This window comes from Hemitrygon akajei, chromosome 8 (genome assembly GCF_048418815.1).
Source record: "Hemitrygon akajei chromosome 8, sHemAka1.3, whole genome shotgun sequence".
Taxonomy (NCBI): domain Eukaryota; kingdom Metazoa; phylum Chordata; class Chondrichthyes; order Myliobatiformes; family Dasyatidae; genus Hemitrygon; species Hemitrygon akajei.
The window spans coordinates 29805748-29821835 of record NC_133131.1 but is presented as its reverse complement, the minus strand read 5'-3'; the positions used below and the strand labels follow the sequence as shown (position 1 = coordinate 29821835).

General features: G+C 43.4%; 1 protein-coding gene across 2 annotated transcripts in view; it reads right to left on the bottom strand.

Moving 5' to 3' along the window:
• Window positions 1-636: 636 nt before the first annotated feature.
• asl (argininosuccinate lyase) overlaps window positions 637-16088 on the bottom strand; it is a 39623-nt gene continuing 24171 nt past the window's right edge. For both annotated transcript variants that reach the window (XM_073053546.1, XM_073053547.1), the window contains 5 exons: window positions 14346-14405; window positions 10991-11074; window positions 6001-6081; window positions 5027-5133; window positions 637-1079 (listed from right to left, as the gene is read on the bottom strand). In XM_073053546.1, coding sequence (XP_072909647.1) covers window positions 932-1079; window positions 5027-5133; window positions 6001-6081; window positions 10991-11074; window positions 14346-14405 — 480 coding nt within the window. In that variant the 3' untranslated portion in view covers window positions 637-931. The remainder of the gene's footprint in view (window positions 1080-5026; window positions 5134-6000; window positions 6082-10990; window positions 11075-14345; window positions 14406-16088) is intronic.

Below are 16088 nucleotides of genomic sequence, written 5' to 3'. Positions count from 1 at the left end.
ATACAATGTAAATAGTTGTTATACTGTATTGTTTAGGGAATAATGACAAGAAAAAATAGCCTGTACATGCTCAAACAACGTGTGCTGGAGAGAGAACTTAAGGGTTTTCCCGATCCGCGGTTGGTTGAATCCGCGCATGCGGAACCCGCGGATAAGGAGGGCCGACTGTATAACATTCAACATTAGTTTTCAGCCATTTTGCATGAGAATAGTTGTGCCTTCAGGCACTGGGTTGACAGGGCATTCAGCTTGAATTGGATGAAATTTTTTAAGACTTAAAAAATTAAGGAAAACTGCACCTGAGTAAACAGACAGATCCCTGGAGTATGTGGCTCCATCTGTATGGACAGATCCTGTGAATTGGTTCCATTTTAGGTGAATAAGTGAATGTGCTTAGGGATGTCCATCTTCTCTTCCTCTTCAATGTATTTTTTTTCAATAATCACTCTTCATCACTTCCTCCCCCACTAATAATCACTTTTTTTTTTGAAATAATCACTCCAGCACAGCAGTTTCAATAAACAGCTCTTGTATGAGAACTTACAAGAAACAGACTGGAACGTACCTGTCCCAGTATAAGAGTTCATTCCCCATTCCTGAAGGGATTAAGCTTGGATACCAGGAGACTCAGCCCAACAAGTTCTTCAAGGTTTATTTCAGATAAAAGTTATTGACATATTGTAAATTACAGCTGACGCAGTTCGGTACACAATCTTACTAAGCAGCAAACCATTTACCCTAAAAATATGGATTTAAGCTCAACTTAAATGCCAATGATCATTGTTTAACAGTCACTGCATTAAAAATTGCCAGGAAGATTTTGGTACTCATTAAAGACCGATTGATATTCAGTAGAACGATACCTTTTCCCAAATGGTAACCTGATCCGGTGATGGGGGATCTATTGAGGCTGTTCAGCAGGGTGACGGCCTTAATGGCTCTGCCGTTTTTTCAGCCAGGCTCTCAGCTGCTCGACTTGCAATGCCACACTGCTCCGAGCTGTGCCTCCGGGCGCCGAATACTGCTCCACGCTGTTTGTATAGTTCCACACCTTCAGCACATCACCCTCAAACAGAGGACTATCGGTGAAGGAAACAAACAAAATAATAATTTGATTCAATTTAAATTTAAATCCCAGAAGGTTTATTACAATACTCTGCAGAACAGGCACTCGCACAGTAAACACTTCATAGCTGCTTGACCAATTTAATGGAATTAAAGTTCAAAGTACATACACGTCACCTTCTAAACCCTGCTTCATTTTCTTGCCGGCATGCTCTATAAGTCCATAATAAAATAATAACCATCACAGAATCAATGAAAGACCGCACCAGCTTGGGCGTTCAACCAGTGTACAAAGACAACAAACTGTGCAAATACAAAAAAAAAACCCAAATAAATAAGGAATGAATATCAAGAACATGTGATGAGTCCTGGAAAGTGAGTCCATAGGCTGTGGGAATATCTCAATCATGGGGCAAGTGAAATTGAGTGAAGCTATCCCCTTTGTTTCAAGAGCCTGACGGTTGAGAGGTAGTAACTGTTCCTGAACCTGGCGATGTGAGTCGTGAGGCTCCTGGACCTTCTTCCTGACAGCAGCAGTGACAAGAGAGCTGGGTGGTGGGTGTCCCTGATGGTGGATTCTGCTTTCTTGCAAAACCACTTCACGTAGATGCATTTAAAGGCGGGGAGGGCTTTACCCGTGAAGCATTCTTTTAAAATAAATCCTTAGTGCATTCTGTCACACTGACTAGGATCAGATATAACAAGCAAAAACACCGCATGAGAGGGCGAAGTTTAAAAGAGTTGTGTGGGGCAAGATTTTATACCTGGAGAGTGATAGGTATCTGGAATGAGCTGCCTGGGGTGACAGTAGAAAGGAGTACAACTGTGGTATTTAATTGCATTGTCTAAATGCTGCCAATTAACATTGAAAACAGCTTGTCTGACTCTTCGTCAGCCACTGAGCATCTTTGTCTCCTCTCTGGCCTCACAAATACATCTTCAGCAGTCTTCCTGCAGCCCACTGCTGTCTGTCCCCTCCCCTGTACTGCAGTGTCTCACCCAACAAGTAACTTACAGATCGCATTAATTCATCACATTCCAAGTCAAGTCACTTTTATTGTCATTTCGACCATAACTGCTGGTACAGTACATAGTAAAAATGAGACAATGTTTTTCAGGACCATGGTTTACATGACACAGTACAAAAACTAGACTGAACTACGTAATAGAAAAAAAAAACAGAGAAAGCTATACTAGACTACAGACCTACACTGGACTGCATAAAGTGCACAAAAACAGTACTGGCATTACAATAAATAATAAACAGGACAGTAGGGCAAGGTGTCAGTCCAGGCTTCGGGTATTGAGGAGTCTGATAGCTTGGGGAAGAAACTGTTATATAGTCTGGTTGTAAGAGCCCGAATGCTTCGGAGCCTTTTCCCAGACGGCAGGAGGGAGAAGAGATTGTATGAGGGGTGCATGGGGTCCTTCATAATGCTGTTTCCTTTGCGGATGCAGCGGGTAGTGTAAATGTCCGTGATGGCAGGAAGAGAGACCCCGATGATCTTCTCAGCTGACCTCACTATTCACTGCAGGGTCTTGTGATCCGAGATGGTACAATTTCCGAACCAGGCAGTGATGCAGCTGCTCAGGATGCTCTCAATACAACCCCTGTAGAATGTGATGAGGATGGGGGGTGGGAGATGGACTTTCCTCAGCCTTCGCAAAAAGTAGAGACGCTGCTGGGCTTTCTTTGCTATGGAGCTGGTGCTGAGGGACCAGGTGAGATTCTCCGTCAGGTGAACACCAAGAAATCTGGTGCTCTTAACGATCTCTACTGAGGAGCCGTCGATGTTCAGCGGGGAGTGGTCGATCCGTGCCCTCCTGAAGTCAACAACCATCTCTTTTGTTTTGATCACATTAAGAGACAGGTTGTTGGCTCTGCATCAGTCTGTTAGCCGCTGCACCTCCTCTCTGTAAGCTGACTCGTTGTTCTTGCTGATAAGACCCACCATGGTGGTGTCATCGGCGAACTTGATGATATGGTTCGAGCTGTGTGTTGCAGCACAGTCGTGGGTCAGCAGAGTGAACAGCAGTGGACTGAGCACACAACTCCAAACCTGGACCAAGTTCAAGGTTTTCCATCACTTCCACAAGAACAGTGCATTTTATCCTACTTTGGGTTGTTTAATTTTTAAGTGTAAAATGTTTAAGCATTTAAATTTAATTTTTAATAATATAATCAAGAAAGCACCATCCTACATTAAAGATTCTCAGTGTTCACACTATCTCCACTTTTCACTGCGGCTATCAAGCAGGAGCTACAGAAGTTCAAAGTACTATTTATTATCAGAGAACATGTACGTCACCACATACAACCTTGAGTTATTTTTTCTGAGGGCGTGCTGAGAAAATCTATACAATAGTAACTGTAAATATCAGGAACTGTAAACAAGGTGTGCAAATGCAGATATAAATAAATAGCATGAAGCAACAATAAAACAGAGTTCTTAAATGAGTCCTGACGAAGGGTCTCGGCCCGAAACGTCAACTGTACTTCTTCCTATAGATGCTGCCTGGCCTGCTGCATTCCACCAGCATTTTGTGTGTGTTTCTAAAATGAGTGTAGTTATCCCCTTTTGTTCAAGAGCCTGATGGTTGAGGGGGAGTAACTGTTCTTGAACCTGGTGGTGCGAGTCCTGAGGCTCTTGTACCTGATGGGAGCAGTGAGAAAAGAACATGGTGGTGAGGATCTTTGATGATGGATGCTGCTTTTCTCCAGCAACGTTTCATGTGGATGTGCTCAATCATTGGGAGGGTTTTACCCACGACGTACTGGGCTGAATCCACTACCTTTTATAAGATTTTCCATTCAAAAGCCACTCCCTTTCGTAGGATGTTCCCATGCCAGCCGTAATGCGGCCAGTCAGCACGCTTACCACCACACATCTATAGAAGTTTGCCAAGGATTTTGATGGCATGCCAAACCTCCACAGACTCCTGAGGAAGTAGAGGTACAGTCGTGCTTTCTTCACAATAATATTAGGGTGATGGGTTGTGGACAGGTCCTCTGAGATAGTGACACGCAGGAATTCAGAGTTAGTGACCCTCTCCACCTCTGATCCGCCAATGATTACTGGCTCATGGACCTCTGGCTTTCCTCTCCTGAAGTCTCAACCAGTTCCTTGTACAGAAGCCTAAAATCCCACACCAGCATGTTCAGATATATAAACACAAGCGATTCTACAGTTGTTGGAAATCCAGAGTAACACACACAAAATGCTGGAGGAACTCAAAAGGTCAGGCAGCATCTATGGAGAGGAATGAACAGTCAACGTTTTGGGCCGAAACCTTTCATCAGGCTAGGAAAGGAAGGGGGTAAGAAGCCAGAATAAGAAAGGGAGGGGGGGGGGAGTGAGGAAGAAGGACAAGATGGAAGGCCATCGGTGAAGACCGGTGAGGGGGTAGGTAGGTGGGTGGTTCAGAAACTGCTACTTTTCTTCAACTATCAGGACCACATTGCGGGGTGGTGGTGGACATTTGAGAGACTCTTAGGCACGCTCATGTAAGAAAAATGGAGGGTTATGGGCAGTGTAGGAGGGAAGGATTAGATTGATGATGGAGTACATAGATGTAGGGCAGCACACTGGCCAGGGGCTGAAGGGGCCACACTGTCCTAAGTTCTACGTTCATCAGTAATGAACTGACAGGCACAACCCTAAAGCTCCCTCCGCAGTGGAACACCATAATCACCCTCTTTGTAGTGCCTGACTGAGGGGTTCTCTTTTGCACTAATGTCTTGTTTTTTTTCCTTCTGCCTGTCCCGTATAATTTATGTAAATGTTGTTCTGTGTGTCGTCTGAACCTACTTGCCTTTGACGCTGCTGCATGCACGACTTTCATCATACCAATGCCTGACCATACCTGTGCACATAACCATAAACCTGACTCCATTATATTCATACTTCACGTTAACCAACCCACCCCAACCTGCATCAGTAACACAGTGCACAATACATGCCTAATAGTTTTTAATTCGTCCAGCGAGAGCTGACTGATATCGATGCCCTTGGACTCTGCCAAATAAACAGCTCTTCCTGAAGCACTGTGGGCTTCTCTAAATGGCATCTGCAATGAGAAGATTTGGTTAAGAATTCACTTTATAATCACAAACTATTCAAATTACAGCTAACATCCAAGGCACAGCTGAATCTATATTACTAATGAAACTTCTGACCATAAATTTCCCGACATTGGTCACATGAAGATGTTGGTCATCTACGACTAACTTCAACAGCGCAGGCTACTTAGAGGGAGGGTGTTTCACATACTGGAGCATTTCACATTAAGGCACTCATCTGGGAAAGTTAAGCTATTAATACCATGTTGGAAAGCTTTAACAAAACAGGGCATCATGGTACAAAAAAAAAGATTACAGTTCTCTAAGAAGGGCTTTTCATCTTTTATCACTGCTCAAAACATGACTGGCTATAACAACATCACATCTACATTTATATTCCTACGGATTACTTTGTGTAAAGGAAGATTATTGTTATCACTGCTGTGGAGCTGAGCCATTTTGAAAAGCAGGCTCTCTACCTGCGCAGGCCCCTGCCTGAACGTTATCATCAAAATACGAGTTAGGGGCTTATCAAGAGGAGATAGTAGCAAACTCAGCTGTCCATGGGGGGGGGGGGGGGAGAGAGCAGAACATCTGCCTGAGCAAGTGTTTGTGTTACCAGGGCTTCTCTCGGTACCATTGTGCAATGGTCCGAGCCCCAGTGAAGCGGTCGGTCTGAAATAACAGGAATTGAGCAGTGCAAGTAACAGTCGTAGCCGACCTTCTAACAGACAACGTTTTTGTTCAGGAAGTTCCTCGCTAATCTACAGCAGCTGCCTCTCAGGAAGCCCCCAAGTTGCTCTGGTCTGCCGGTCAATGAGCCCTTTGACAGGGGTTGTGACTGTTTTCAAAGTTTGCATTGAACAAATGCTTACCTTCTTTCGAACCAAGTAATAGGCTAGATCCGTAGCCAGCATATCCGGACTCAGGGCATTCTTCATGGCAGTTTCATTAACCTTCAGGGAACAAGAACATCACATGCAGCTAAGCAAACAGGTTTTCCTAATACGGGCACAAAATACTCAGACAAAATATCATAATATTGATAAAATATCATTAGAAGGAAATCGTGCATCGCGTGTAAACATCAGGTTTCGAGCTAGGTATAGGAGTAAGCCACTCAGCAGGATTCTGCCCGTAAGTTCACTTCCACATTCTAGTCTGTCCGTGGAAATCATTCACTCCTGTCTTTGTCAAGACTCTACCTATCTCGATCTTAAAAATATTCACACAGCTTGCTACCCTCACCCTTTGAGGAAGTGTTCCAATAACCCATGGCTCCTTAAGACAAAAAAAAACACTTGAGCTCAGTGTTAACTCAGTGCCCACTTCTTTTTAAACAATGACCTCTAATTCCAGATGCCCCCACAGGAGGAAACAACCCCTTTAATCCTCCTTTCTAAGATCCATCAGGGTCTTATGTATTTCAGTCAATACCCATCTCACTACTCTAAACTCTGGGTGATATAAACCAAGAATATACAACTTGTCCTTGTAAGACTCTCTGCCCATTCCAGTTAATAGTACAGTAAACTCCTTCCAAAATACTTCTTAGTTAACATCTTTCCTTAAAAAAGTGTCCAACACTGCATATTGTTCCCCAAATGTGGAACAACATGCCCTGTATAACTGGCAAAAGAAAATGGACATTTGGTTAGCTTTTCCAATTTCATGTTGAATTCACCTTCTGGTCTTTTGTGAAGCGCGTACTAGAACATTCAGATCCCTTTTTCCCCTCAGCGTTCTGTAGTCTTTCATTACTTAGATGAAGTGCTGCTTCCCCCCCCCCCCTCCAGAGGCAGTAAAATTAACCCTTTGTTGCATTTCTTAAAATGGTGCCAATTATTATCACACATTTCACAAACTAAATTATTTTCTCTTCTGTAATAACAATCAATTTAAAAAAAAATCAAACTTCTAAAGTAACTGCCTAGTCTGTGGCTCAAAGACTTCCAGATACTTGGCTCAATGGACTGTCCTTCCAGATCCCAGCTGTTTGTGACTCCGGTGATGCGTGGTGATGTTCTCAACTCTGTTGGGTAGGTGAAGTGCCAAGTATCTCTACGCTTGTTTCCACCAGTGATCTTCCCAAGATGGCGTTTGTTACTCTAATAAAGGATTCCGTCCTCCACCATGACCTGTGTTGTGCTGTGTGTGGAGCCACCGCAGTTTTAAGTTCCACCTACAAGAACACATCTTGGTGACTGCCCAACTGACTATGTCCTTTCATCTTGGATCAGGTGATATTTGCTTTCCATGTTCGACATATAGCTGTGTGTTCATTTGAGAATTATGCAGCGGAAATGCTTGCTTGTATTGGAACAGTCTTTACAACCCTGTCATCGTGTGCCTATATCAGGCCCATCTGCTGTTCTGCGTTACTTCCAAAATATAGAGGTGAAATCCTTCTGGTCTACTATGAGAAAATCCACATCCTCTTCCATGATTCTCCGAGTTCACCAACTTCAGGGAGAGCCTCCGAGCCGCTTTCCCATGCAGACCCGTCAATCAACTCAAGATCTTGCATTTTGAATGCCCCCCCCCCCCGCCCCCCAGGATTGATGATTTGCTTTTGGAGAATATTATATGTTGGCCCGGAGTCAGCTGAAATGTCACTGGTTGACCTTGCACCAAAATTCGGCATTGATGCAGCTGGTGAGTCTGATTGCTCGGATATCCAGTCTGGGTCTAGGTTGATTGGTGCTCTGAATCCAGCTTGCTCTGTCCCTGCATAACTCCATCTTGTCCACACTGTGAACTTTCAATGTCCTCTTTACTATGCACTATTTGGTAGAAATGATTATCCAGTCCACACTGCACACACTCTTTCCCATATACTGTGCACTTCTTATTCAGAGACTCGCATTGCTATCCACGGCATTTCTCTGTAACCAAGGCTGTACTCTCTGCATTCTGCACGTTACCGTACAGGTTCCCTTCATTTGGGGATCCAACATTCCTATCCTTGTTCTACATAGTTCTTCTGCTTAGCATGGCAGTGGAATCCTTCCTGAAGTTAACTCTTTTTCACATAATACGTAGAACACAGAAGAGTACAGCACAGGAACAGGCCATTCAGCCCACAATGTTGTGCTGAACCAGCTAAAAAGCAAATCAAAAACACCCGAACGCTAATCCCTCCCACCTACACAATATCCATATCCCTCCAAGTTCCTCGCATTCATGTGCCCATCCAAACATCTCTTAAAAGCCTCTAATATCTTTGCCTCTACCACCATACCAGGTAGCGCATTCCAGGCATCTACCAGTCTCTGAGTAAAAGTCTTACCCCTCACATCCCCTTTGAACCTGCCCCCTTTGACCTTCAATGCATGCCCTCTGGTATTAGACATTTCAACCCTGAGAAACAGATACTCTTTGTCCACTCTATCTATGCCTCTCATAATCTTATAAACCTCCATCAGATCTCCCCTCAGCCTCCATCGTTCCAGAGAAAACAACCCAAGTTTATCCACCCCTCTCGTGATAGCCGTCAAGTCAAGTCACTTTTATTGTCATTTCAACCATAACTGCTGGTACAGTACGTAGTAAAAATGAGATGTTTTTTTCAGGACCATGACACAGTACAAAAAGTAGACTGAACTACTGAACTGAAACATGCCCTCTAAACCCGGCAGCACCCTGGTAAACCTCTTCTGCACCCTCTCCAAAGCCTCAACATCCGTCCTATAGTGGGGCGACCAGATGCGGCCTAATCAGAGTTTTTATAAAGTAGCTGTCCTTTGAACCTGTACTCTCAGATCTGGTATGATTTCTGAAGAACAAACCTATCAGTTCTGCAAAAATGCTAACAATCCATTACAAATGTATTCAAAGCTTCTCCTACTTCTGGCTAAGGAATCAGGAAATCAGTTGTTTCATCTCTAGGTGGGTTGCAATGTGCACCTCATACATTAAACCATCAGACAAAAGAACACAAACAGGCCGTTCAGCTCAATGAATCTGCTCTGTCATTCCACCATGGCTGATTTGTTATCCGTCTTAATCCCATTCTCCCCTAACCTTTGACGCGTTTACTAATCAAGAACCCATCAACCTCCGCTTTAGGTATATCCAACAACATTCTCCAGCATCTCATTTGAAGATTCACGGGGATGGGACAATTCTCTCCCCTTGTGACCAGTCAGATGCAACAACACCCTTACCTCCCATGTGCTCTGGTCTAGCCGCCATTGCAGCTCAATGTGCAGGGTAAACTTGTTCTTCTACTTTCCCATCCCTGCCCTTTCACAACTGAACTGCATCTGTCTGCGGTCCCTCAACGCACATTCATATGTTAACTGAGGCGGAAAGGGTCTTGTCGAACCTTTGGTATTCTCAATTCGAAACAAATTTTATAGTTGTATCAGCCAGTGTTTCCCACACCACATCTCAGTATTTTCTTCCACTTAGAAACTTACGGTATTTCAAACTAACCAATGTACTTCATTAAATAAAAGCTTAAGTATCATGAAGTATTCTTATTGTGGCTTTATAGAGACTAGTCGGTCACACGATATCATCTACAGCCAGTGTTACATTTGCTGAGCTTTTCTCAGTTCTGACTGAAGGTTGTTCATCAGAAATATATTGTTGTCTCTCCATGCATGCAAGGCAGGCTGCTGACGCTTGCGCGAGTCAGGAAGTACGTCATCTGCTCTTCGATTGTGGGGGATATAAGACCCCTCAGCCTTTCTTTGATAGACAATATGCAGCTCTCTCTGGCCCATAATTACATCACAAGTGGTGGGCAGAGAATTGTCACTGACATTTGAATAGCGTTCTTGTTGAAGATGACTATTTCCTGCCACTTGTGGAGCACACATGCTGTTCCATATGTTACCCTGTGCATGACTGTTGTCTACATGCATTCAGGTAGGTTTCCTTGTATTGAGGCTCTGACTGTCTCAGTCTCTGAGGAGCTTTGTGTGGAACTAAAGGTTTACAGGTAGAAGGCCGTAGAATGGGGTTGAAGCATGATGGTGTGGCAGAATAGACTTGATGGGCTGAATGACCTAATTTCTCTTCCATATGGCCTTGCGGTCTTATTATCAGCTTTCTCTGTTCATGCATAACATGGGTAACATATATTACAGTTACTAACATTATCTCAAATATGCAGTTTATCATTTTTCCTGAGTCCCACAAATATTTAACCAGAATCAGAATCAGGTTTGTTATCACCGGCATGTGACGTGAAATTTGTTAACTTAGCAGCAGCAGTTCAATGCAATACATAATATCGAAGAAAAACAAACAAAAATACATAATAATAATAATAAATAAATAAATCACAGCATACTTATATTGGATAGATTAAAAATTGTGCAAAAAACGAATACTATATATTAAAAAATATTATATAGTAAATCAGAATTTAGAGTTTAATATAAACACCTCCACATTTAGATAAGTGGCAAAAGATTAATCACAAAAGCTGTTTTGTTTTAAAAAGCAATATTTAAAACATTTTACAGTTTGTTCCTTTTCATCTTTCAATGTCACAAATGGCTGATCTAAAGACCAACTTTAGCTGACTAGCTGCTAGATGTTCAATAACATGATTAATGCGGCAATTTAACCTTTTTTTGCAGGGATTAAATATTTTCTTAGGAATGAAACAAATTTTTGCAAATTTATCATTAATTATTGTTATGGGTGGCCAAGACCATGGGTTAAAACTTAATGAAGTTTTGTTGAGTTGCTATGGAAATGCTAATACAGCAAGTCTTCCTGCTGATGAAACCAGCTCGGCCTGATGACCTCCTGGTTTGATTCTGTCCTCCCAGGCAGTTGGCAGTTAAAAGTCCACCGCCACCAAACAATGTCACAGCTTGAAACAAAATTTAGATCATAAAGTATTACCTTTAGTGTGGAGATTACGCCCATTGCCACCTGCAGAACCGCAGTCAGAGTGTCGATGCTTTCAAACAAACCTTCTTTATCTTCCTAAGTAAATGCAACAAATTGTCATCGTCAATGCCAGCAAACAATTCTGTCTTTTCTTCCATTTTCCCCCCCATTTCCACAACTTCGTAAGTTTCCCTCCCAAAATGATCATTTTTTGATGGATATACTGCAGAGCAGCTCCCGGGAGGAGGCAGGAATAGGCTCTGCATAGTTCCGACACAGATGGGCTGAATGGACTGTGTCTGGACTGGCCACTCTCCTCAGCCATGTTCTTGACACAGTAGAATTGTGAACAATGCATCAACTCCCATTCTGACCTGAGCTGTGCATGGGAAACTCCACTTTGATGGTGCCACAGTGACAGACTTCAAACCGAAAGTCAAGGTCGAATGTATTGTCACCTGCACGAGTACTTGTCCGCACAGGTGCGGTGAATAACCTACCTGCAGCACCATCACAGGCATCAGGTAAGCAGCATTCATCGGGGAAAAAGCACAAGTTAAAATGACAGGAGTATCAGATGTTTCACCTATTAACATCCAAACACTTCTATTTCACTTTTTTTTTAACACGTTACATGATAGTTTAATAAATCTCACAGCAAACCCGGTGAGCTTAAAGGGAGCAAGAAATAACAAGCACCCCTGACCCCGGCTCTGGCCGCTGCTTGACCCCAGTTCCTGACTCCTGCTGTTCTGTGGCCCAGTGGCGGTCTCAGCCACACAACCAGCCCGCCGTCAGGAACATGGCTTATACGTGGACTAATGACCGAGTCAAACGCTGGGCTATCAGCATTTTGAAACTATCACTTGTTGGATTTTACTGTAGGTGGGTTGGATGAGCAATATCGGACAATCACCCCTTTCCATTCCAAAAATACTTGAACAACTAGCAATAACGTTGGTTACCTCTGCAGCATCAAGGTCAGAGTACTGTGAACAATAATAATTTAGTCGCTTGATACTACATAGCTACAGGACAAGAAATCAAATCCAACACAAAGGTGAGGCTGGAGGAGCAACACCTTATATTCCATCTGGATAACCTCCAGCCTGATGGCATGAACATCGATTTCTTGAACTTCCGGTAATGCACCCCCCCCCACCATTCCCTACTCCTGTTTTCCTCTCTCACCTTATCTCCTTACCTGCCCATTGCCTCCCTCTGGTGCTCCTCCCCTTCCCTATCTTCCATGGTCTTCTGTCCTCTCCTATCAGATTCCCCCTTCTCCAGTCCTTTATCTCCTTCACCTATCTACGTCCCAGCTCTTTACTTCACCCCTCCCCCTCTCCTGGTTTTGCCCATCACCTGCCACCTTGTACTTCTTCCTCCCCTCCTCCCACCTTCTAACTCTGACTTCTCCTCTTCCTTTCCAGTCCTGATGAAAGGTCTTGGCTCGAAATGTCGACTGTTCACTCTTTTCCATAGATGCTGCCTGGCCTGCTGAGTTCCTCCAGCATTTTGTGTGTGTTGCTCTGGATTTCCAGCATCCGCACATATTCTCGTGTTTGGGATATTAAATAGCCCACAGTCTGGAAGGTCAGTGAAGTCAAGCAGAGGCTAATATGTCAATCACTGTACTAGAGTCAAACTCCTGATTACAGTCTGCAAATGTGATGATTGTAAATTCCTGTCCACAAATCTGCTTATAAACACCCAGGAGCAGCGTGATGTATGTAGTGCCCCTCATGGTGACCATCTTCCATCTAAATAAACATAGCGATATGTCCATTATCAAATCTTACTGCTGGGCTCAACTCAATTCATCTTCATGAGTAATTTATAGGGGTGCTTTTATAATCCTCATATGTGCAAGGTTTTTATTCCCTTTTCACTAGAATTCAGTAAAAACACAATTGTGGCATGTCCAAAAGAGATCATCTGAAGCAAGGACAATGAAGTATTTATGGACCTTATGATGAATGGATTTATCGGGTCACTGACCACATCTCTGAATATTCATGGTTTTTGCCTTCCAACAGGTGACCTTTGACTGGTCGCCTCGGTAAAAGCAGCCGCCACATTGCACACAGCACGCTCCCATAAGCAGGAACTAGACAAGTTACAGGTTAATCTTGAAACGCTAGGTTTGGGGTATTCGTGGACACTTTACTGCCAACAGTCATGTCTTTAGGTTAGTGAAACGTTTAAGATATTGTCAAAAGTTATTGGAATTTTTTTTTGTGGTCTCCTGGTGGGCAATTCAGCTGCATAGCACAGTCCCTTCAGCAGCATAGCACAGTCCCTTCAGCAGCATAGCACAGTCCCTTCAGCAGCATAGCACAGTCCCTTCAGCAGCATAGCACAGTCCCTTCAGCTGCATAGCACAGTCCCTTCAGCTGCATAGCACAGTCCCTTCAGCTGCATAGCACAGTCCCTTCAGCAGCATTTAAAGAAATGAAAGTGTGATCACTTCAGTCGTACTGCAGCACTCAGGAAGTTCAAAGCAGAAGCTTCCAGTTCTGATTAGTCTGGAGAATTGCCTGGAGACGAATGGATCTGAGGGCGGTACAGTAGCGTAGTGGTTGGCACAGTGTTTACAGTACAAGTAGCCCAGGTTCAATCCCCACCGCTGCCTGCAAATCATTTGTAAGTTCTCCCCATGACCGCGTAAGTTTCCTCCGCGTGCTCCAGTTTCCTCCCACGGTCCAAAGACGTACCAGTTGGTAAATTCAACGGTCATTGTAAGCTGTCCCACAGTTAGGTCGGGGTTAAATTGGGAGATTGCTGGGCGGCGCGACTCAAAAGCCCACTGCATCTCAATAAATAAATAAATTCTATTGTGGGAAGAATCCACTGCTGGTCATTAGTGGAACAATCAGGTTTTTATCACAGTAAACCAAGGTTGGCAGCATGGTAGTGTGATGGGGTGGCGACCTGGGTTCAACTCCCACCACTGTCTGTAAGGAGTCTGTGTACATTCTCCCCGTGACCTCCGGTTTCCTCCCACATTCCTCAGCACATCCTTGGACTCTGTCGATTATTGACGTAATCAATGCACTTCCCTCTGTGTTTCAACGTTTTGACCCACATGTGACAAGTACAGTTCATTTTTCACTCCAAGCTACAACCCCACTCAGTTTCATTCCATTACTTGACCCACTCCTTCAGGAACCCAACCCACACACGACACGGGTCCAATCCCACACCGACCAACTGCTCAGCCAGGACCTAGGACTGCTGAATTTCCAGGCTGCTTCCCTTTTTTTTAAAAGACACAAAACAGAAAACCAAAAAAAAAACTTGAACTTTCGAAACTTCACTGCTGAAGGACAGAGAGACACACATTGGGAAAACCGGCACCATCTACCTGCAAATCCTTATTGTACGTGCTTGGCAGTCCCTTCAATGTCATTAAAAATCCAGAGCACTGTAAAAGGGAAGAAGAAAATATTTTAATTAAAGACTTATTAAAAAAACAATTTTTACAATGTCATTTATCTCCTGGTACTTTAGAACATAAGAAAACAAAGAAATAGAAGCAGGATTAGGCCAGTTGGCCTCTTATGCCTGTTCTACTATTCAATAAGCTCATGGGTGAGCTTTTAGTTCAACGCCACTTTACAGTACCAAAACTATATTCATTTATTCCCTTAATATCCAAAAAAATCCATCAGGTACTGTCTTCAATAGACAAACAGGCTGAGCCCCTTCTTGGTTACAGAATTCTACAGATTAATTACCCTCGGGGTAAAAAGTTTTGCTTCATCTTAGCTCTTATTACAAGCCTGTGGCTCTAGACACAACAACCGGGGAAACATCACTACATCCATCCTATAGCGTTGCAATGGGATCGCCTTTCATCCCTTTTAAAACAAAACTTTTAAATGTGACAGCCCCCACGATCTATTAACCTAACAAATTCCTTACTGATTCTTAATGATGGAAATTTACAGATTAACCTGTGTGACAAAAAAAATTTGTGTAACTATAAACCAAAGTATGTAGAATAAAATGATAATACTTCTACAAAAGAAAATTGTGCAACAGTGATTTCACTTCTCCTTCTCTCACGCATACACACACACGTGCACGGAAATGGGAGCCCTTGCTCACTACATCACTTTCCACCCTCACATATACTGTCTGTCCCTGAATTCCTTGTTTCCTCCCTCCCTTCCTGTTAGCCTTTACACCCTCTCCCTTCCCATCCACAGTCGTCCATGTTACATAGCATCATATTGTCTCCAGCTCCTGATTCCAACTCGTTGCATCAGCACCTGGTACGGAATCTCCAAAGCACAGGACCGCAAGAGGCTGCTGGAAGTAGTAGACTCAACCAGCTCCATCTCGGGCACAACTCCTAGAATGAACATTCCTGTACTGTTTCAACGACTTAGTGGTTTACTGTTTTATACTGTTTTTTTTTCCCCGCTGTTTGCATGATTTGTTTTTTTTTTTTTGCATGTTGGGTGCTTGATGTTTTCTTTGAACAGGTTCCTTGGTGGTTCTTTGTTTCGTGGCTGTCTGTGGGAAGACAAATCTCAGGGTTGAAGACATCTTTAGTGCTTCAAGAAGGCAGCATCCATCACCAAGGATACTATCAACCAGGGCGTGCCCTCTTCTTATCGCTGTCATCAGGGAGGAGATAAAGGAGCCTGAAGACCCACACTCAAAGAGTTAAGAACAGCTTCTTCTACACCATCAGATTTCTGAAAGGTCCATTAACCCATTTAATAATGTCTTGCTATTCCGATTTATTTTACACTATATTCTGTAATTTTCAGTGATCTTTATTACATGGTACTGCTGCCACTAAACAATAAATCTCATGTCGTATAAAACCATGACATAGGAGCAGAATTAGGCCATTCAGCCAATCGAGTCTATTCTGCCACTCCATCATGGCTGATTTATTATCCCTCTCAACCCCACTCTCTGCCTTCTCCCTTTGACATCCTGACTGATCAAGAAGCTATCAACCCCTGCTTTAAATGTACTCAATGGCTTGACCTCCACAGCTGTCTGTGGCAATGAATTCCACAGATCTGCCACCCTCTGGCTAGAGAAATTCTTCCACGGCTCTGATCTAAATAGGCATCCCTCTATTCTG